The sequence below is a fragment of the Rhinichthys klamathensis genome, unplaced genomic scaffold, assembly GCF_029890125.1.
Source record: "Rhinichthys klamathensis goyatoka isolate OS25496 unplaced genomic scaffold, OSU_Roscu_1.1 h1tg000123l_1, whole genome shotgun sequence".
Classification (NCBI taxonomy): domain Eukaryota; kingdom Metazoa; phylum Chordata; class Actinopteri; order Cypriniformes; family Leuciscidae; genus Rhinichthys; species Rhinichthys klamathensis.
Window position 1 is genome coordinate 8,630,651 of NW_026606660.1, and position 23,326 is coordinate 8,653,976.

The following is a 23,326-nucleotide window of genomic DNA, read 5'->3' on the forward strand; positions in this document are numbered from 1 at the left end:
TCTCTCTCTTACTCGCTCACGCGTGTAAGTTATCCATTGTCCAAACTTTACGCATTTCTCGTTCATTGATGTCTTATTGTATTGTTCATTGATGTCTTTGTGTTTGTAAATACATATATCCCTTGTAACCGTAGTAAATACATAAGTAGTCATGCCTCTATTAAATTAATTATATATTCATTTGATTGATGTGCTGTCTCTTTGCTCAGTTTCAAGTCCCTTAAGTGCAAAAGATCTTATGCTACAAGCTTACTAAAATTAAAAATACCTTAAAGAGTATGTGTTGTGTTTATAGGGCGGGAAACCCAATTCTTCTGGCCAGAGAATTGCGTTTCCTGAAATCCTATAAAGTAAGATGATATTGTGGATCCCACAAATAGTATCCTGACAATTGAGCTAATTCATTTTAGCTGTTTTGTGAAACGTGGTCCGTGTAATTAATTGCAATCAACTTGTGGTTAATTTCAAGGATTCACATGCATGCAGGTAAAATGACAGATCCTCCCTTATCGGGAGATTTATTAACATGTAAGACTGGTCTAATCCAAACATGTATGAATAATTATTAATTACCAATTATTAATTATGATATGCAAATTCCCCACGGATTAGATCCGCCCATGAGTCTTTACAATAGTGTGCCTTTAATGAAAACTTTAATGGGTGGGGTGGGGGGTAGGTACCAGGACTGTTTTTTTTTAACAAAACAGGTTAGTGCTCTGTAGACAATGTGATGGCATGCCGTGCCCTAATCATTTTACTGCCCGATTTACTTTCGCAGGTATAGGACAAAAAGCTGCTGCCCTCTTGCTGGTGCGAGCGATTATGCTCTCAAAGTGCCCATCTTTTTGCTCTATCATGTAGTTTGTTGGTTTGAATAACACGCAGAATGATTTAAATGAGTGTCATAAGGATAACAGACCTGCCAGCTGCTGATTTGAAATGTTGTGAAAAGTGAATACAACTCTGCTCCTGATGGATACATTTATTTAATAAAATATTATGCTGTAGCATATTATCTTCATCAAAAGTAAATACGATAAGTAATTTATAAATTTAAATGGTTTTATTTTACATTTGCATTTTTCTTTTTCTGAATGTTTACCTTAGCTGTTAAACACCAGACAGTTTAGAAAGACATTTTGCATTATATTGCTGGTTGTCCTACTTAAAAAGGGTTTATTTTATTATTCTATTAATTTCTTGTCTTTTGTTGTTATTTGATTAGTTTGTCTTGAATAATTGCTTAATGACTTTAAAGTTAAACAATGCTTCATAAGAAATTATTAATGTCTTAATGCCATTGTTTTGATGTAATATTTATAAAAATGTAGTATATAAATTTATATAAAATAAGCAAAAGCAATATTTATATGATGTCCAGTAAAAACTTTTATTTGCATTTATTTATTTGTCTGTTTAGTTATTTTGTGAATGCATTACTCACGAAGAACTACAAATATGAATGATTATTGCTCCTTACCTTCTCTTATTGTGAGAGACGGTCCTTCGTGGTTCAACAAAGTTCAGTAATGAAGGACAGTTTCACTCGAAGCCTTTTCACTGAATCATTTTTGTGAGCGATTTTAGCTAACTGTTGCTATATCTAACTGTCGGTTCGGTTCTTGGCGCTGATTGTGGATATAGGCGGAGCTACAATATTATACGTCACCGTTTGTTTGGCCCGAGATAAAATTAGCCATTAACTGCCCAAACTTTGATTGGATGGTGTTTGATGGTTGTTTTTTTTTTTTTTTTTTATAAATGTAATTATAAACATGTAATTATAAAAAGTCCCCTAGCTAGACGTAATTTTTTCGGAACCTTTTATTTTACCCTATTCAGAGAGCACGGTTATTACTACCTGAAAAATGGCCAAATAAAATAAGAGAGGTACAAGATTCTACATAATGTCTATCCAACCAACTCCCAGATTGCAATTTTTTTGCAAAGTTGAGGAAAAAAAATATTTTACCATTGCAATCAGGTTACATCTCTTTGGGAGGACTTAAGTGGTTATCTTTCTCCTTTTATAAAATGTGATTTAAACTTTTGAAAGACACACACACATATATATATATATATATATATATTATTTTTTATTATTATTTTTTTTTTCTAGGAGTGATATGCTATTGATCTTGTTAATTTCTTTGTTGCATTGTAATTTTTTTATTCACAAAAACACATTTCTCAAGACTTTAATGTCTTTATTTCTGATATTTCCCTTAATATAAAATCTCTTTAACTCAATAACAATAAGAACAAGTTTCTGAATTATGATAATATTTTTCTTACTGGTTGTTGTTATTTGTCTATTTTTTTCTCTTTCTCTCTCTTTCTCTTTCCTTTTCATTTTGTTATTGTATTCAATGCAGTACGGTTTCTTTTTTGCCATAAAAAATAGCCATTAACGACAGAACAAAAAAAGAAAATAAAGAAACATTTATTCTTGTAAATAAACAAGGTGCCTTTGGATTCTTTTTACCTTTATGTGATAAATTGGATCAAATGGCTGGTAGTCTATCTCCGGTAAAAGTCCAAAGACAGTACAAACGAGGACACAACAACAACACCTAGTGTTAAATTATGGCCAAAGGAAAACATTTATTACTGGAACAAAACAATGTAACACAAACAATTATAGAAAACATTTCAACACTTTCACATTGTTTAATTTGGCCATTTCAAATAGTTGAAGGTCTCACTTTGTGTGCAGTACATGAACAAACTGTTCACACATTTCAAGTTTATATTCCAACATTTTATAAAGCTGTAAGTTTTATGAAACAACTGTCAAATATTAATCCAAGGGTGTGGTTGAGCAGCATTGCTGACCTGCATGCAAGCTGATTCAATTCTCTCATTAACCATTAAGCCACAAGGCTGAACAAGTAAAGTAATATCATTTCACTAAGTGCTTTTTAAAAAAACCTTTTGTGAACACAGAATGACTTTTATAAACATCTCTATTTGAAGGTCTCATTCAACATCAAACTGTCATTCAAAAGCAATACTAATATATACACAACTTCAAGACAACTGACAAGTTTCAAATTTCCTTTCTATTGAAGTGTTCATTAATAAAGCAAAGAATGAAAATGTGCCAAAAACAAAAAAAACATGCTTGTTGCCATTTCTAAAACAAACAATCACTAGAGTAATATTTCTTATCTCATCTATCATTTGTTAATTTTCTTTAAATAGACCATATAGTTCTGAAAAGGTTTTGAATAAAGAACAATTTGATTACAGTAAACATCTAATAGTTCATTAATCAGTATTAAGAAATTATACATTTTATCACAAAATTGTCTTTACATTAGCAGCGTGTTATTCAAACGACTCTTCACTGATTGTAAGGAGGACCGGATCCAAGTATATATACAAAGTGGAGGGAGAGGTACCATTAGTGCAACAAGCAATTCAAAAATAGAAAAAAATAGCAAAGAATTAAGACAATAGACAAAAGAAATCCTCTCAGAGGAGACAGGCTAGTTAAGATGATGTTAAGATGATGAACCTTCCTGTGAGGTGGCTGAAATATAAAAGTATAAGCAATTAGATATTTCGAATCAGACTTTAAAAACATACACAGATACTGATGATTTTAGCTGAACCAACCTGTCAGATCTCTAAATTTTCTTTTTGCTTCAGCTCTTTCCTCTGAATCAAAGTACCACACAGTGATTGCATACCTGTGACACAAAACAGACACTTCAGCATGCATGATGCCGAAAACATCTTGACATCGTTCTACAGCATGAAAGCGAACACATGCACTAACCTTGTAGCATACGACGGTTGAACTTCATGAGGGTTCCTACGATCTGACCAGAAAAGCAGAAGTCGATCAAACAAAGGCTCGATGTCGGCTACGTAAGATTTCCCTTCAGGAAAGATCCGTAGCAATCCCCCGTGCTCCTAAAGTGACATTTGATTAATTATCATCATCGTACAAGAAATATTTGAAAGATGACGTTGTATTTTAAAAAAGCATGACTGTGTACCTTGGCATTCCAGTTTTTATTCAGATAGTAAATACAGGTGACGCAGCGGCCATCTGCATTAGGGTTATCTACATGTTTCACGTATCCGGCTCCGTTTCCTGGATAACAAGCCACCATTGCCTGAAAAAGATGACAGATCAAACTAAGCTTGATAGATAGTCGTACATTACAACTTATCACAGCCAAGCCTTTCTAGGAAAACATGCTAACAATTAATTAGGTTATATCATATTTATACTCTAGGCATTTCTCCTCTTAAACAACCAAAGACCAGAATTAAGTTTGTAAATAAAGTTAACAAATGTTACAAAGAATGTTCTACCAAATTATACAATATTTTTGAGAGATGAACTAAAGGCACCCATACACTACAAGATAATTCTCAGGTAAAATCCCGATTATCTTGATGGTTCCACAGATTATCTTATCAGATTTTCCTGGGGTGTGAGGAGTGTTAAGAGTGACTGAATGTGCTCGGAAGAACCAAATAACATAACCATGTAGATATTAATAATACAACCTTACAAAATCACAAAAATGTGAAAAATGGCCTCTCCTTTTTTTCATAAACGCTTTAATAACAATTCTATTTGAAATTCCTTTAATATCAGATCCAATCCTCCATGTAAATCATAATTGCTTAAACCTCAGTGTATTGGCACAGCATTTGGACAAAATTATTCATAAATATTATCCTGTAAATTCAGTAGATTTATTCATACTGTTTGTGATTAATGTACTTTTTGTAGCACATCATTTGAAGTTATTGAACATTTACCTTTTTCTATTTCTTTTTGGGTTGACTTTAAAAAAGTTAATTAAGCAAAACTCTTAATTTAGAACCTTATGACATTTTACTTTGTTATCAAAACCCAAATTTTTCTGAAAAACGAAATTATATTATTAATCTTTTAATTATTTTGGCAGTTTTATTTTCATAAGACAGAAATAACTCAAAAGAAACCCTTGTATGTTACCTTTTGTAATACTGATCTCACAATATAATCTGAAACCCTTTCAAACATGAGATCACAAAACAAAAAGCTTATAAAACGATACAAATTGTAAAGCTTTTCAAATTTATGTAACTGCCCTAATATTATATAGCACTTTTTATCCCAGTATTTTTTTCTACTTTTTGTTTTTACATAAATGTTCATTCTGTTTCTGTTTCACATACTCTGAACTGTACCACAATGCCTTGTATATATAGTATATATATTTATTTATTTATTTATTGTACTTTTTACAATATTGTACTCGTCTGTGATTGAACTAAATAAATAAAAAAATAAAAAAGTCCAAACATTATTATCGCCATTTCTTCTTGTCCGTCCTCCGTCATGTTTGTTCACTCTAAAGTCACGTATGACCACGAGGGATTTTGCGAGATTTACTGTGTTCACAGTCGGAACAAAACAAAAAAAGGAACAAAACTATTTCTGAATATCTGATAAGATTTTAAAAATCTTGGTTACACTTTATTTGGTAACACTTTATTTTACAGTGTCCTTGTTCCATATGTTACATGTACTTACCATAGTAATAACAGTAAATTATGCATAATTGCATGCAACTAACCCTCAACCAAACCCTAATCCTACCCTAACCCTATAGTAAGTACATGTAGTTGCTTAATATTACTCAGTACTTAAATATATAATTATACTGTAACAATGACACCTTAAAATAAAGTGTAACCCTTTTTTTAAAAGGTATCATGTTACAGTGTAATTATATATTTAAGTACTGAGTAATATTAATTAAAAACATGTACAGGGTTTGGGTAGGATTAGGATGTGATTGAGGTTTACTGTTATTACTATGGTAAGTACATGTAACATATAACAATGACACAGTTAAATAAAGTGTTACCAAAATCTTTTAATGTAAAAGCTGATGCTTTAATATATCTATAAAATATATCCAAAGCAAAGCATCAGCTCCATCTTGGAATAATTATGAATGCAAAATCTAATATTTAAATATACTATTAGTGTTCAAAAACAAAGCACTTCATTTATCCTCTCAGCAGATCCTGGTTAGCCCTCACAAAACACACACAATGGGGACAACAGTGCCCATGTTTACATTTCTGCAGACAAGTCTTTATCATGATCACGTTCCCACAATAAAAGTGCACACGCAAGTTTAACGTCATAGCATAATATAAACATGTAGCAGCACAGAGAGCAGGAGGAAGTGTTTGCGTGCACCAGTGTGTGTGTGTGTGTGTGTGTGTGTGTGTGTGTGTACAGAGAGGGTAAAGAGAGCAAGCTTGGCCAACAGCCAGTGCACGGAGGGTTTAATGACAGTGCTACGTGTTGAGCGTGAGTCTACAGCACTACACAGACTTCAGCTGCGTACACAATCCAGAGCTCTGATTCAGACCACAGGCGCAGTCAATATGAAACCATATCAAAACACCCACTTGAGAAATATGAATACTCTATTTCCTCTTACTAACGGAGAATGATTGCACTAACCCTGTTTAAAGAATTGTAGTTAACACTTTACATTGTCATTGGTTAACATGAACTACCAATGAAAAATAGCATTAAAGCATTTATTAATCTTAGTTAATGGTAATTTCAACATTTACTAATACATTATAAATAGTAAATATAATATGTTGTTATTATTATTTTTTGGACCTGAGCTAACATGAACGAACATTGAAAATTAATAAATACTATAACAAATAAATTACTCATGGATAGTTAAAGGCAATTTGCTCCAGAAACATTTTTTGTAATGCTGGCTGAAAGCCTCTTCACATCCTGATAGTAATCAATAATAGAAGTGGTCTACATATATTTAGATGTATATGTGTGTGTATATACAGTATATAGTCTGTGGAAGGCGTAGGAGTCATAAAATGTTCGTCCAGTCATTGCAGTCGGTCCGAATGATACGATGTGCTACCTGGCTGTCAGCATATGTACTTCCATACATCCACACATCCTTCTCGAGCAGACATCACACGTCATCAGCGCGTTTCATGCTATGTAGAGTTAGACAGACGTCAGTCACTGAGCTCCGCAACCGAAACAGCAGTTCCTCCTGAGCCAAAACAACAAGCTTATGCCGCGTTCACGCCGTAACTACTGTAATTTGGAAGAGATGGAAACCTGTAACGTTTTACTCGGAGTGGTTTGTGACTCGAATTTATGCGTTTCAATGTGAACCCTATCAATGACGAAATGAATCTGCAGCAGTCATGTGGTACAAGTGCCAGTGCTCTTTAAGTTGTTTATGTTCATTATTATTGTTATGTTATTCGCTTTGAGACATGAGGTAGTTTAACGCTGTCTCTCGTGACGCTTTTGTTTGCTCCCTGCTGTGAGCGTTCATGTGTTTTGAAGGAGGTTTGGCTTTGGAGACGCTCTGAAGGGAGAGTGGGATCTTATGCTTTCAAAGCTAGCTTGCTATTGCAAGCCTCTCCGGAAATTGCCTACCTTATTTTAAAGGGTTATCACATTATATTCTAAACTGCTTCTTTTCATTATTACTGTCAAGGCTGTCTTTTTTTATGTATTATGTATTGTAGGGGTGTAACATATATCGTGTCACAATATATCACAATACAAAAATGCAACAATATGTATCGTGGATGGTGACAATATGTATTGCCTATATAGTTCACCCAAAATTAAAATTACTGTGCGAGAAAAAATTCAAGTTTACAGAGTTTTAGTGTCAGTACTACATTAAACTACTATATATAATGTTCAATATAATGTATAATAATGAAATGTGGAAATATTTGTGGGTCCTGATAATGCCAAATGTCTTGTTACCAGTAAAAAGTGGCCTACATTATTTTAAATATATCTAGTCAGTGACAGAGTGCAACCATGTTAGTCTAAAATAATTCTGTATTTTCTTTCTAGCTTCAGAATCATGAATATTTTTAGTCTGGTGTCTCTATTGTCCTGTGCATTGGGTTTTCAACACCAAGTCCAACCCTATTCATTTCCACCCAGAATGAATTACCAAATTTACTATTTTAATCAACAGTACGGTACATTTTTTGTAAACCTTTTACCATATGTCTTGGAGTATCGCATTAATATCGTATCGTGAGTTCAGTATCGCGATATGTATCGAATCGTGACATGAGGATATCGTTACACCCCTATTATATAGTGATGTCTGTAAGGTTTTGGATTGTAAAATCAGCTGACACACAAAAAAAAGTGTTTAGGGCAGCACTGAATATTTCTGCTTAATGTTTTCATTCAGTAGACTTACAAAAGAGGAAAAGCAACAAAATAAAAACAGAAAATGCAACACTTTTGAGCAAGTAAAACTCTTGTGTCCACAGCTGAAAAGTGTCCCTCAAACATCCTGTTGCTTCACTCGGGGCCTCCTGTAGCTCAATGAACACTAGTGAGAGGAGTCACGTACGGTTCACAACAGCACAAACTGAAAGCCTATCTTTGCCATTCATCAGCAGGCACAGTGAAGACTGTGAGCCAAAAGCACTCTACTGTAACTGTTCGAAACAAAGACTGAAACTAATGAGTCAGAACCTGCCCAGATGAACACACAAACTGTTGAAATAATTAAAAACATTTAATTAATCAACAAGTTGTAATAAGCACAATCTATGCTTGTGTAGACACTACCGTTCAAACGTTTGGTGTCAGTTTTTTTTTTTTTAAAGGAATTAATACTTTTATTCATTTTATTTTAAATTATCAAGGTTACAATAAAGTATTTTACATTGTTACAAAAAAATATATTTCAAATAAATGCAGTTTTGTTTTTAAAACTTAGAACCCTTTAAATGCATCATGGTTTCCACACAAACATTTAGTAGTACAAACTTTTAAATGGTAGTGTATATATTAATTTTACCAAGAAGTGGTATTACATTTATTATTTGAAAAATTAATGCAATCTTAAAAGTCATATAGCAAACATTCTACTGCTTGGTACTTCATGTACATTCCTAAACAAATTTCCAACTATTTGAATGTACATTAATGACCAATTTAATTTTAAGGATGCTTATTATATTTTAAATAATAATAAATATGAACATCTTCAAATCCAAATTCAAGTACATGTCCCAACTATCTGACTATAAATAAACAATATATAATTCATATAGTTATGCTCAAAAGTTGTACATTTCTAAAAGTAAACTGACGTAAAATGTACATGTTAATAGTTAATGTAATGTTGTAGTCTACATTAAAAAGATGAATCAAAGTTTCATAACATTTTGAAGATACATTTATAATCTGTTAAGAATTATACAAAAAGGTTATTAATGAAAGTTAGTGTAATCAATTAATGACATTCTTAGTTTAAAAGCACTTTAAAGAGCAATAAGGCTTAGCCTACCTTTGACCTTGCACGAATACTTTTGCCGAGTTGACCCACACATAAAGAAATGAGTTTGTCTATGAGTGTTAATAAGAAGTTGACAGCCTCCGTGCCCCTCTCGGTCCCGTTAACCCATGTTATTTTATCCCCTCTGATGTTCCTTCGGGAAACTCCATTGCTTCGCCCGGCCAGCTGCCCATCGTTGAGAAGCCCACAGCAATGCATGCGTTTGACCTGACCCAGAACCATGTGTCCCGCGATGTCCCCCAGAAAATGATCCACGTAAAAGAATCCTCTGTCCAACAGAGCCGGCACCACTTGCTCGGCAGCCAAAGTCTCCAACTGCGTGTCCAGTGCAAGCTGAAGAAACGGCATTTTATCCTGAGCTTGGTGCATTCAAATCAAAGGAAGTTTTTTAAAGTGATATCTAATGGCACATCCTCGTCCTTCAAAAGACGGATAAATAATGGCACATGCAGAAGATATGGTCTGTTGGTGGGCTCTGCTCTGCTCTTATGATCGCTCTGTGTGAGGGACCATCACGAGCGCGAGACTATCCGAGCGCACCTGAAGCGCATGTGGAACGTGCAGAATGTGTGTCGCGCTTATGGGCGGATGTTCACATGAAACCCCATTCAGTGAGCTTCTGTTCAACAAATGGGGCTGGACAATACATGTTTCCTACGACTCTAGAGCTATCATCCTTCAGGGGGCGCAAGGCGGCTCACAACCCCGAATTAGCCATTCAGCCGCGTACAAATCTCAGGATATTTTTGTCTTATTGGAAACTTTTGTATTCTTTAAAGTGTAATATTTTTAAATATCAATTTAATAGATTGGAACCTGGCATACAAATAGAAATCTTTCACTGAAATCGCTATAAAATGAGTTTGATTGAACCATCCTGAACAACGCTGAGAAAAGGAACGAACACCACGTGATAACAACGCCTACGTGCTACTTCAGAAGTAGCCTGCCCTACACTGCAACATAATTCACAGATGAACAATGACACAGAGAAATCCATTGATTTGAAAATACGTGATTCTGTGATGATCAACCAATAAGGAAGTAACAACTCGCGTTATTAGGCTACTCTAGATAAATAGAATAGAATAGGCTATAGGCTATATAAAGGTACAAGATTATTGCAGAAATGACTCGTATAAACCACACACATTCGCACACAATTTCTTTCTCTTCTTTGCACTTCACCTCTGCTGTAGTTTGTTTCATAATCTAGGCTTTCTGAAAAATCTGGCACTGTAGCCTTACTGTAGGCTACTATTATTGTTACTTTTTAGGCTCTGTGACGAATAGCTTGTTCGTCAATTTAAAAAAAAAATGTAAATGTAAATAAATGCTAATTGAAAAATAAAATAGAAACAAATATCAGAATAAATACGTTTTAGAAAATAAATGAATGAATTAGTAATAAAAAAGATTATTTAAACTGATTTTTTTGAATATATATGATGCATTTGATCAGACGCCAGTGATTAGTTTATAATTAAATGTATAACTATGGATATTTTTCTGACCAAAAACGCATCACTTTGCTTCAGAAGGCCTTTATTAACCCCCTGGAGACGTATGGATTTGCCTACTTTTATGATGGCTGGATGCACTTTTTTTTGCAAAATATAAGGTACCATTCACTCCCATTATAAAGCTTGGAAAAGTAATATAGCCTGCACCTATGGCTTGAAGCTGAGTAAATTATGGGATAAAAAATTTTCTTTGGTGAACTAACCCTTTATTGTGTTTTTGAATTGTTCGGCTGACGAAACACTGCAAAAATATCTTTCTGATGCCATTGAAACAGGCGATGATCCCTCACAGCCTGGCTTTCACCTTTCATATCGTAGCCTACGTGACAAGGTCCAGGCACGTTAAGCCCCGCCCAGTTAAGAACCCGCTTCACACTGAGTCCCATTCTACCGCAGTGTTGTTTTTCAATGAGTTCAACCCCACTGTGCTGAATGCTGATTTACAGTGTGTCTGTAGGCGCAACATGACATCATGACTTTGCGTAAACATACACGCCACTTTCAATTCAAGTGGCGTGTTATCTATACGCATTTTGAGCTATCCGCGTGTATGTCCACGCCGAAATCTTTTGCGTGTATGTCTACGCCATTAAACGTCCGAGTGATTCCGCGTGTATGTGTACGCCGTTAAATGTCCGAGCGAAACGAAGCAAAATCAATATATTACATCTGTGGAGCGATATTTCTTTTCCTAGGATGGTAGGAGAAGACTCATAAATGGTATTAACCCCAGTGACGGGTAGGTTTAGGGACGGGGTTGGGGTAGGTCATATATTTATATGTACATAATACAGTAATATAACGTTAAGTCAAAGGCGTTGATAAACACGCTGAAAAGCGATTATGCGTGTTGATAGCACGCCAAAAATGGAAATACGAATTGGCGTGTCATACATACGCCATTTCATGAGATCAGTCTGGTAGGCTAATGCCCAGCAGGGTCAGGCCACAGAAGGGACTCGAGACTGAAATAATGTAAATAAGGTTACCATTGCCTTTATCTCAACGACCCGTCCTATGATTAGAGTAGGTGCCAGTAGGCTACACATCGTAAGATGTTATGAGATCATTTTATGGTCATCATGCATGCCTGACCTGACTGACCGCCATTGAGGAGCCGAACAGCCGCATGTACGCGCACAAACCTGCTTTACTCTCAAATGTGAAGGGGGCTATCTCAACAACTCTTCAGTGAGATCTTTATGCACTTTTTTAAAATAAAGTTTACAAGATAGGCCTACACCAGCATCCCATCCGGTCAACTTGCAAATTTTGCATTGCAACACTTTTACGATTCATTGTCTTTCTGTTGCAAATTAAAGCATGCGACTTTATGCGTAATGTAGCAAAGTTTAGGCTACACATAGTGTAGAACTACTACACTAGTTTTAGGCTTGCCAGGTTTTGATGCTTAAGCAACTTGAGAGGTGTAATCCAGTGAGGTAAAGTTCACGAGTAACTCATCACTCACCTTGTGTCTCCCTCTGATTTTGAACTTGTCCAGTCTGCCGTCCGCGCACGTGATGAGTTTGTCCATTCGGGTCAGCAGATAGCCAATGTTTACGCAGCTGCTTTCTGTGCCATCGACCCATGCAATCTCGTCCCCTCGAATATCTTTGCTTTTGCCCAGTTTCTGGCTCACTAACTGTCCGTCCTGCATGTGTCCACTCTGATGAATGCGCCTCACCTCCTGCAGAACCCGCTCTCCGATTCTCACCCCTAGAAAATGATCCACTATACACAAACCGTATGAGTTCATGCACGGGACTATGTATTGCAAGACCAGTTTGTGTGTCTTTATGCGTTTGCGCTCATTAGATTTTGCCCGGTTACTGCGGGGGTTCCTGAGCTCTCTGGGCAGCTCCATGCGTCCACGAGTTTCACCTGAACAACTTTGCTGCTGCTGCCCTTGACGTTGGCGATCTTTTCGCATCTGTTCATCCGCAAGATTGCCTTGCTTTTCTGCCATTGCATTGAGTCCAGTGCGGCAGACGCGCAGCGCGCGCACTGGATGTCAGATGAGAGGGGAGAGTCTGAGGAGCTACGTGAACCATCACATGTGTGTCAAAGCCTAATTTAGATCTCACACAAGCCTGGGGGGGCAGAAAAGATGTTCACTGATTAAAGACAATTACATCTATGTAGCCTATGTCCTGGAGGTAGGGAATTCCAAAGCTGCCAAAATAATAAATTAATAAATAGGCTACATAGGGCCTAAATAAATATACGAATGGGGGGTGGAGTCATGATGCATTAGTCAGTCATTCCTATAAAATCGTTAGAGTTGATAAGTGTCATTCAGACATTAAAAATGCTGTCAATAACAAAGTATTTAAAACCATATTTTAATTATTATTGTTATTCAAGATTTTATTATTAAGAAAATCGAACCATCTGTACAGTTCATCAGTGACACAAATTTGCTTAGAAATGGGGCATAGGTTATGATGAAAATAAAGAAGAAATATTTGAGATTCTGCACTTTTATTTTAGTATCATTGAGATACTATCATAGTTTTTATTAGTATTTTGAAAGTTTTTATTTTTATATTTTTCGTTTTCGTTTTAATTTCAGTTGAATTGTTGGATTCTTTAAAAACTTTTTTTTAAATAAATATGTCTATATAGTTTTTATTCATTTTCATTTTAGTTTTAGGTATTTTAGTACATCAAGTTAAAGTAAATTAAAATGAGAAATGCTGCCTTATTTAGGTTTTATATGTTTGTATTTTATTTCAGTTAAAAAGTCATTTTATTTCAAGTAATGAAAATAACCCAGTTGGTCAGTTAGTTAGTTTATCATCAAATGTCAGCTGTGTTTGTATGTTAACTGAAAGTCTATTTTCACTTCCATTTACAGTAATGTTCCTTTTTTTGTTTAGTCCTCACTGTGCAATGCACAATGGGTTAAATCTTTTGCTGCGGCTCTAAAATGGCTTGAAACACCATAGAATGCACGTTGATTTGCTAAAAATAGCACGGAAATAATTAAAGCCATATCACAGATGTGACGTCCATACTGACTCAAATGATATCTATCTGCTGGCTTTGGTTTCTGCTGCGAGAAAGGTCAGAGGGAACTGACATGTTGCACGATGGACTATGAAATGGTGTTGTGGTGTAAACTACTATTTCAAATGTTCAGTTCTCCACAGATTTTCATGGGTAAGTTGGGTTACATTAAATCAATAATATAAGTGTATGACATATGTATTCAGTTAAGATACAAAGCATGCAATCAACCCTGCACCTGATGGTCTAACGGACTAACAATGTGTTTCCTGACTTGTTTATCATTTTTGGCATCAGTTCTTCTAACCCTAATTGATGGAGTGTGTAGCTTTTCATTTCTTAAACAACCATGTTGGAAGACCAATCATGGCCATATTCCAGGATGACAATGTCAAGATTCATCAGGCTCAAACTGTGAAAGAATGAAGAATCATTTTCACACATGAATTGGCACCTCTGAGTCCAGACCTTAAATTCGTTGAAAGTCTTTGCTTTCATGGAGGAGACTTTACAGAGTGCTGGACTCTTGCATTCTATAATAAAATGTTATTTCCACCAAGAGGTGCCTCAATTTTAGGTCAAGATCTTGTATTGACAATGCTAGAATCATAATCACTGCAATAATGATCCAATCATAGACTCTTAAGCATTTTGCCTTTTTAGATCCAAATAGCAATTAAAACAATTTTTTTGTCCAGGCAATGTGTTTGCTAATCAGCTGAAGCGTAGCCTTGCCCAATTGAGCTTCTTAGAATTGCAACTCTGAAAGGACATTGCTGTACCTCTAGAGTGCAAACTCCAGACGACCCACGGCGGCGTACGTGAGAACACCCTCATCCTGTAGTTTAAAGTGTAACCAGCTGCTATTTTCATCTTGAGCTCATGCGAGTGATATGAATCTGAGAGCTGGACATGATATCATTGGTTGCTGTGTGAAAGATGACTGTAAATTAAATGTATCCATCCATATCTTCCGTTCCACCTGCCTTGTGTGGCAAAGATCAATATTTATAGATCAACTTAGTGAGGAAAACAAACAAGTATTTGAGAAACATCTGTAATGTGTATTGTAGGTTACCCCAGATATCCATATCTACTTTAAACAACTGATACATTTTATCCCCCTATTGAAATATGGTTTGACGAGCTGAGACACGTATATGCACACATTGGATCATGCTGTTCCAGCTCAAACATCAATAAAATATTTATAGCATACATGTGTCAAGTGGGTGATAAAGGGAATATTCTTTAGCCTTCTTTTGACATAAGACATTTTTATATTTGCCAACAGCCCTTTAAAAAATTACACTTTTTTAAAATTCAGTAAACGCTTGGTAAAAGCAAAAATAAATATTTTAGTTTGGGACAGTGTTTAAAGGACACCTGGAACAAACAATTTGATATGGGTTAAATCTTTATTACAGAACTATGTTGATCAGCTGATAAGTAAGGAATGGTTCAAAATCAAATAATGTTAATTTATAAATATCTTAAAGATGATTTTAATACAATTTCTATTTTATAACTAACTACTGACATCACTGCCAGAGACAGCATTAGCATTTGTTATTCATGTTAATGTTTACTATACTGATCAAATACATACACATTTACAGTCAAAGGCATCAAAACTTTGGATAACAGAAGAAAAAAAAATGACATCCAAATTGAAAAGAAAAATTAGTTAAAATTCCCCAAAAGTGAAACTTCTTCTCAATCTGAAACATGCTGAATAAATGTTCCAAGTCAATTATAGATAGGGTGTATTTAAGCATTTCCCCCCCCTCCGGTTTATAACCTAAGCGATGAGTCAACAATGACATCATATATCAGTGCAGGTAATGATTTATCACATAACTCGCAAGAGTCTGATAAGGTTTTAGGTCAGCCAAAATAAATCTCTCTAAACTTTATATGTATACAATTAAATATACATTTATATGAAAAAATAGTTATCATCTGAATAAACCACTGTCATGAAACAAAACTAAAGCATCATTTTAAAAAAAAACCAAAAAACAATTCACTATATTTAAAAGGGTACATTTATAGACATGGCAATGTGCTTTTGCAGTAGCAGACTGTGATCTTATATGCCACACACACACATAATTACACATGCCTTTATCACACTCCTCAATGTTGGTATCCTTCAACATACAAGTGTCCTTGTTTGAAGTAATCACAGAAATCATCACATGGTGGTGAACAGTTCAAGAGCAGGTTGTTTTTCAGGCAACCTGATGAGTATGGGAGATGACGTCATTGGACCACTTCAAAATAGTGTAATATCGCCATTATGTGCTGGGGCATGAACACATAACCAGTGTAGACGGCCATCGCTGCCACTGTGATCAGGAGAGAATCTGGTATTCTTATTAAGGAAACTATTTTTGTAGAAGGAAAACGTGACTGACGTTACATTTGTTAATAGATGTTTGGCATTTAGCACAATTTTTCCCAGCTACACACACTAGAGGTTATGGTAGAGTATTGCTTTAAAATGGAGCACTGAAAAAAATGCTTTGAAAGCTTACAAAATGCTACCTAGTTTTTCGTATGACCCATTGGGCTTTATAAATACACAGGCACAATTTATATTAGTTTACAAAACCTGAAGCATTTAAATATAAATGCTTCCGGTATTAAATTGCGTTTTAAAGGTTGATTAGAAACAAGTTCAGTTAAGTGTGTTCAAACTTTTGACAAGTAATAGACCATTTAATGGAATTATATTTGATCAACAGACTACTAATAAAAATGTATTTATTGTTATAAATACGGTTTGTGTTAAGCATGAATTATTTACTGGCTTTAAATTCAAATACAGTAAAAAGAAAAAAAAGTGTAACATTTTGTAGCATTCTTAGTTTCTTACAGTATACAGTAACCTACCAGTCAAAAGTTTGGAAACATTACTATTTTTAATGTTTTTGAAAGAAGACACTTATTCTCATCAACATCAAAGCATTTACTTGATCATAAAATACAGAAAAAAACGTAATATTGTGAAATATTATTTTAATTTTAAAAAATTGGTTTTCTATATTAAAATGTACTTTATCTCTGTGATGTCAAAGTTGAATTTTCAGCATCATTACTCCAATCTTCAGTGTCACATGATCCTTAAGAAATAATTCTAATATGCTGATTTGATACTCAGTTATCATTATCAATGTTGGAAACAGTTGTGCTAATGATGCTGAAATCTCTAACTATATATTGCAAGAAATATTAGCGATGTGCAAACAACACTAACACGCCGCTCTGTATAAGTGTCAGCTGACATTCCTCACGCGACCACATGAAACATTTCTCATTACTGAAAAGGTGTAACTTGGCAAGTGAAACTGGTTACAGTCAGATTTAAGCTCATGTTCCCAGAGTCGTCTTCCTGAAAATCAGGTCATGGTATGTCGGTAATTTTCATTTTAAACGACGTCACACCCACGAGAACTACGTTACATGACTTCTTCAGTTCACAACTTCTAGAAGGTTTGAGAGGTCAGATGAATTTAATTGTAGTCAATGTTGGTTGGTAATGAATCGGTTGGAAATACATAAAATATTTGTATAATATATACAAATATATTGTATATAAAAAAATGTCTTTACCTGAACGTATTAATGAATCGTACGACACAGGTAAGTAAACGATATATTTGTATATATAAAAAATTGTCTTTACCTGAACGTATTAATGATTCGTACGGCACAGGTAAGTAACAGTTAAACGACACACTTGAATAGTAACGTTAAGGAAACAACCTGATACCTTGGGTGGAAGAAAGAACTCTCCTTAAATATTGTCCCTTGCACATATAAAACTCTGTATTTTATGAAAAAAGGATACTGAAGACAGTTCTCTCCCAAGGCTCCAACATATACAGAGCTGTTACAAGCAAATATTGGTAATAAAACCACGATAATTGTTTCCAGGCATCTCCTAACGCCATGTTTCGTCCAATGGTCCCACCGCTCCCTTCCGGTACTACAGATCGTAACAAAATAAAAGCCGTATGCTGAAAAAATCCTGAGTAACAAAATAAAAGTCTCCTAACGCCATGTTTCGTCCAATGGTCCCACCGCTCCCTTCCGGTACTACAGATCGTAACAAAATAAAAGTCCCCACACGTACATAAAACTGAGCGTGATGACGCGCAGCCGTGATTTTTTTATTTATTTTTCTGCATACTTCAAAGATGCCGTCATATTATTTTTAGGAATTTAAGATTTCACTTTATTTCAAGGTGACAGTACATTATGCATAGTTATAAGTAACTGACCACCAAAAAAAAAAACTAAAGTAAGTACATGTAATTAATTTTACTCAGTACCTATTTGAGTAAGTACAATGTAACTACGTCACCTTAAAATAAAAATGAATCCCATTTAATTTTCCATATAACCAAGAGGAAAAAACGTAATGCCTAAATACTTCTTCAACTGTGTAAAAAGGATTAAAAACATGTTCAAGTCATATGTTTAACTTCTGTTTAATTTGAATCCCATGCCCTCTACTGAGTATAAAAATACTATTTAATAAAAGGGAGGAATAGAACAACTTTTATGGAAATATGAAATGCAATTTACATGAAGTGTTAACATTTTACAGCATATAAATCAAATAAAAACCCTATAAATAAAACCACGTCTAACCACATTCTTTACCCGCACAAAAACTTTTAGATTTTTAGATCACTTTGCAGTGAAGTTGCCAGGTGATACACTACATCAAACCAAGCAAAGCCTGTGGTTTGGGATATCCAGTCCAGTAAATGTCCTTAGCAGTAACTTGCTAGGATGTTAAAGAAATGGTACACCTCATCTTTATCATACACAGCCACTTCAGTGGAGCATTCTGTGCACTTGACCGGGTGATACATCTCTTCTTCATCCATTCCTGCCAAACGTGCATCAGTCAGACCAGAGTCGCACTCCATTTCAGCCTCTGCTGGTGCGGACGTGGACTCCTGGCGAGCTTTCTTCCTGTTCCGCTTCTGCTTTCTATTATTGGTGGTTTTATAGCGCAGGACTTCCTCTTTGTCCACAGTGCAGTTCATCACAAACATTGCTCTGTACTGTGTCCGATATTTCTCATGCCTGCGGGTTGAAAAGTATTTTATTGATTCTTCTGTGATAGTTGTGAAATAATATGAAATAACCTTTGCGGTGCGATATGAAATCAAAGAGGCCATACCTCTGACAGTCCAGACACAGGGTGGTCATACAGGCGGGACAGTTGAGGACGGCGTCACTGCTTGGAAGAGCCTGGGCTTTGTTTTTTCTGTTTGCTGACGGAGGTAACCGTCTCTGATATCTGTATCTGTATCAAAAATACAAATAAGCTCTGAACATCACAACCATTTGTCATAATTTTCTAGCGAGTTAAACTCACGATTTTCTTTTTGCATCCACCCAAGCCTGGTCCCGATCATCCTCATCTGGGTCGTATAACAGCTCATCATTTGTTTGCACAGAGCGCTGCTTCCTCCTCCGACCCTGAGAGCTGCCTGATACAGGAGACCATATTCCATATTAACAAATGGTTATTTTTTTTTACCTTTATTTAAGAAATCCAAGCAGCATAAACCATAAATCCACAATAAATCCAAGCAGCATAAATGGAATCCCCCGCCCCAATATAAAATGTAATGCTTTTGAGTTATAGGATTTTATTGTAATACAGCTGTCATAATTATTCAACCCCTATACAACACTTTTGTTTTTAAGTCACTTATTAAGCCTTTGGAAGCCCTATAACAAAACTGAATCATCTTGTGTTGTTACACATACATGCATGTACTAAAGTTGATTAGTAAATATGGCCAAGTCAAAAGAGCTCTCACAAAATCTATAGAGAACAAATAGTTTTATTACGTTAGAAAGTCTATGGCTACAAGAAGATTTTTCCAAAACCCTAAAAGTTCAAGACACCACTGGCAGCCTTATTCATAAGTTTATCATTGAGGGGAATAAAATGTTTGATCAGAGCAACTGATTAAAACCCTCAAAAAGACTTGCAAGATGACCTGATAAAAGGAGGAAAACGCATTTCAATGCTGAGAATAAGAAGTACTACCAGTCTCTGATGCAGAAAAGTTAGTTCATGCATTCATGACCTCGAGACTAGATTACTGTAATGCTTTATTATCTGGTTGTCCTGCATCTTCAATAAACAAGCTACAGTTAGTAAAAAAAACAGCCGCTAGAGTTCTTACTAGATCAAGAAAATATGATCATATAACACCGATTCTATCATCACTTCATTGGTGACCTATAAAGTTCCGTATTAATTACAAGGTCTTGCTTTTGACTTATAAAGCTCTAAATGGTTTAGCTCCAGTCTATTTAACGGATCTTCTATCGCCCTATAATCCATAGCGCTCTTTAAGATCACTAAATTCGAGGCTTCTGGTCATTCCTAGGATATCCAGATCCACCAAAGGAGGGAGAGCATTTTCACATTTAGCTCCGAAGCTCTGGAATAGCCTTCCTGATATTGTTCGTTGCTCAGACTCGTTCTCCCAGTTTAAAACTAGACTAAAGACGCATCTATTTAGCCAGGCATTCATATACATTTTTTATCTTACAGTTACTGTAAATTCGGCCTCTACTTCATAAACGCCAGAGGAGAACTGGCCCCGACTGAGCCTGGGTTCTCCCAAGGTTTTTTTTTTTTTCTCCATTGGGTCATCTGATGGAGTTTTTCGGTTCCTTGCCACTGTTGCCTTTGGCTTGCTCAGTTGGGGATATTAAAATTAAATGACCCATCATACCACTGATCAGCTCTACCAAACTTGGATGTCTTTTCCAGTAATAAACAAACACTGTTAATTTGTTTTGATTGATACTGTGAAGCAGCTTTGATACAATCTGTATTGGAAAAAGCATTATATAAATATATTTGACTTGACAAGCATGGCCTTCATGTTGGGACATCTTGCCGTGTGCAATTTTTGATCAAGAAGAACATAAAAGGCTGACTTAAATATGCTAAAATTAATTTGGGTAGACCTGTGGAGTTCTGGAAAAATATTTTATGGAATGATGTGACCAAACTGGAACTTTCTGGACCAATGGATCAGCGGTATGTCTGGTGCAAAAAAAAGGGCAAAGCTTCTGAGCAGAAGAACACCATCTCCATGGTCAAACAAGAGGTTGTTATGGGGTGCTCTGCTGTTGCAGGAAGTGGAAATCTTGACTGTACGAAGGGCATCATGAAATCTTTGAAGTATCATGCCATTTTGGCAAAGATGGTAATGCAGACTCTAAAGCTTGAGGATCAGTGGACTTTGCTGCAGGAAAAGTATCCCAAAGTATACATCCAAATCTACTGAAGCTTGGATCAGTCTATGTTCTTGAGTGGCCTGTCTCATTGAAAATATTTGGTGGAATTTGAAGAGAGCAGTGGTAACGTGAAAACCAAAGATTATTAGTGACCTGAAAGCTTTTTCAAGCTAGGAATGGGCCAAGATTAGAAGAGAGGTGACAGGAGCATCTAAGCACTTACTGGCAAGCATTGGTTATAAAGAATAAAAGATTATGCACAAAACTTGAGGGGTATTGAGGGTTGAATAGTTTTGTACATGAATGTTCAAAAACAATAAGATTTTTTTTTCTCCCTTTTTCATCAACTTTATGTTCTCAGAATCACTCAAATGTGTATTAATACACTTTCTATAATAGTTTACTGATGCCTTTGTTGAATTGTTTTCATAAATTTTGTTCTCAGCAGCAAAATGGCTTGCAGGTCAAGGGGGTTGAATAATTTTGATTGCAACTATATAGTGCTGTCTTGAGCATTTTCAGGTAGTGTCACCAAGATCTGACTTTTTTGCAATGGAAAACATTTACAGAGTAAATGTCATAATGAAAACATGACAAAGCCATTTGACTATCTTGTTCATAAACAATGGTGTCAGGACTTTTCATCTTGATGACACTGACATGAATACTTGCTTTTGAGGAATGAGCAATCCATTTTGAGCAAGTGACACGCTTTTGCAGGTTATCAACTAGGTTTTGCAGTTTGTACTAATTGTTTTGAGAACTACATTAACTGTTGTGCAAATGTAAATAGTGATGTGAAATGCACCAAAGCGACTGAGAAAAACTGTAATATTAATTGTTTTGAAGTGAACATCCTTTGTTTTATGCAATAAAAGATATGAAAGAAAAAAACCAGAGAAACTTTGATAGTGGCCGTTTATGAACACGTCTTGAACACATCTGGAATAAAACATTTCTTTTAAGAGGAAGATATTATTTTGTAATTATTAGTGATCTGAAAACGCTATTCTTTTTGCTTTTTGAATAATTACCAGCTGTCTCATCATCATCCGAGTCTGAGTCAAAGTAAATGCTGTCATACTCCTGGATCGGTTGTTTGTTTGCTGTGGAAGTGTTGTCACTGGTCCCAGATGTTTGACCTGCAACTTAAATATTAAATCAAAATTTATTTGAGGTTATTTACTGTTGTAATTGTTATATTTAAAGAGCAAAATGCATGCGTGTTTGTGACACCTTGAGTTGCAGATGCTGTCCAGCTGCCCTCCAGGCTCTTCATGGTGCTGCTGAGCTCTGCCTCCATCTCCTTCTCAAAGTCATCTCCACTGGAGGACTCGCTCTCCCCCGTCAGATACTCTCTGATCAGCTTCTTCTTCTGATCCGGAGTCCCGTTGAGGAGAATATCCAGCTCATCCTCAGAACTGAGAAAAACGAGCAGAAAACACTGATCTGTCTCTCAGTCTGATCTCCATCTATCAAGAGCACTTCAAAGAGCGTTAAGCATGTATATATAATCATGTTGATGATGTTCACATTTGTTTGTTTACATGTGTACACATACGAGATTAATGTTTTCTGTTACGTACCATATATAATCTAGTTGATGATGTTCACATTTGTTTGTTTACATGTATAAGTTACACATACGAGATATTTAAATGAATGTTTTCTGTTACGTACCTGCTTAGGGCTCCTTCCTCGTCACTTGGCTCTTCAATCTCATATGAATCATAATCATCTTTTCGATTCATTTTTTCGAGTAAAAACAGCGCAAATAAAACGTGTTTTTGCTTTACTCATATAACTTTACAAACGCCTCACACACAGGAAGCCAGTTATAGACTATTTCCGGGTCACGCTTTTTACTTTAAAAATAAAGCTGTCAAAATAAAAGCCACTAAAATATACAAATATTTATATTAATTATTTAAATATATCAGATTACTATTATTAGGGCGATAAATTGCTGTAAATGTATTTTAATCTTGTAATTTTAGGCTATTTAATGTTAAGGTTTTTTTAAGGGGCAGATGGATTCTATTAAAGAAATCCCATTGTATATGATCAAAAAGCGAGCACTGCCTTTATTTCCCGACCATCAGTTTTTGTGTTCAGATTGAAAAA

At 35.4% G+C, this 23,326-nt stretch overlaps 3 protein-coding genes across 5 annotated transcripts; all 3 read right to left on the reverse strand.

The window, feature by feature from the left end:
• Window positions 1-3,129: 3,129 nt before the first annotated feature.
• On the reverse strand, window positions 3,130-12,913 carry egln3 (egl-9 family hypoxia-inducible factor 3). Of its 2 annotated transcripts, none has more exons than XM_056256111.1 (5): window positions 12,369-12,913; window positions 4,011-4,130; window positions 3,788-3,924; window positions 3,625-3,698; window positions 3,130-3,538 (listed from the first exon to the last, which is right to left on the reverse strand). In XM_056256111.1, the coding sequence occupies exons 1-5, from the start codon at window positions 12,864-12,866 to the stop codon at window positions 3,510-3,512; spliced, it is 858 nt and encodes a 285-aa protein (XP_056112086.1). In that variant the 5' UTR covers window positions 12,867-12,913; the 3' UTR covers window positions 3,130-3,509. The 2 variants fall into 2 exon arrangements, with proteins under 2 accessions (XP_056112086.1, XP_056112087.1); XM_056256112.1 differs by lacking the exon at window positions 12,369-12,913 and adding an exon at window positions 9,366-9,945.
• A 2,473-nt stretch (window positions 12,914-15,386) lies between these two features.
• On the reverse strand, window positions 15,387-17,918 carry sptssa (serine palmitoyltransferase, small subunit A). Its single transcript, XM_056256115.1, has 2 exons — window positions 17,766-17,918; window positions 15,387-16,278 (listed from the first exon to the last, which is right to left on the reverse strand). The coding sequence occupies exons 1-2, from the start codon at window positions 17,866-17,868 to the stop codon at window positions 16,175-16,177; spliced, it is 207 nt and encodes a 68-aa protein (XP_056112090.1). The 5' UTR covers window positions 17,869-17,918; the 3' UTR covers window positions 15,387-16,174.
• Window positions 17,919-18,456: 538 nt separating this feature from the next.
• eapp (e2f-associated phosphoprotein) lies at window positions 18,457-23,012 on the reverse strand. Of its 2 annotated transcripts, none has more exons than XM_056256109.1 (6): window positions 22,883-23,012; window positions 22,439-22,623; window positions 22,237-22,344; window positions 19,311-19,425; window positions 19,113-19,238; window positions 18,457-19,015 (listed from the first exon to the last, which is right to left on the reverse strand). In XM_056256109.1, exons 1-6 carry the CDS (start codon window positions 22,951-22,953, stop codon window positions 18,697-18,699), a joined length of 924 nt encoding a protein of 307 aa, XP_056112084.1. In that variant the 5' UTR covers window positions 22,954-23,012; the 3' UTR covers window positions 18,457-18,696. The 2 variants fall into 2 exon arrangements, with proteins under 2 accessions (XP_056112084.1, XP_056112083.1); XM_056256108.1 differs by having other exon boundaries at window positions 22,237-22,350.
• Window positions 23,013-23,326: the final 314 nt, after the last annotated feature.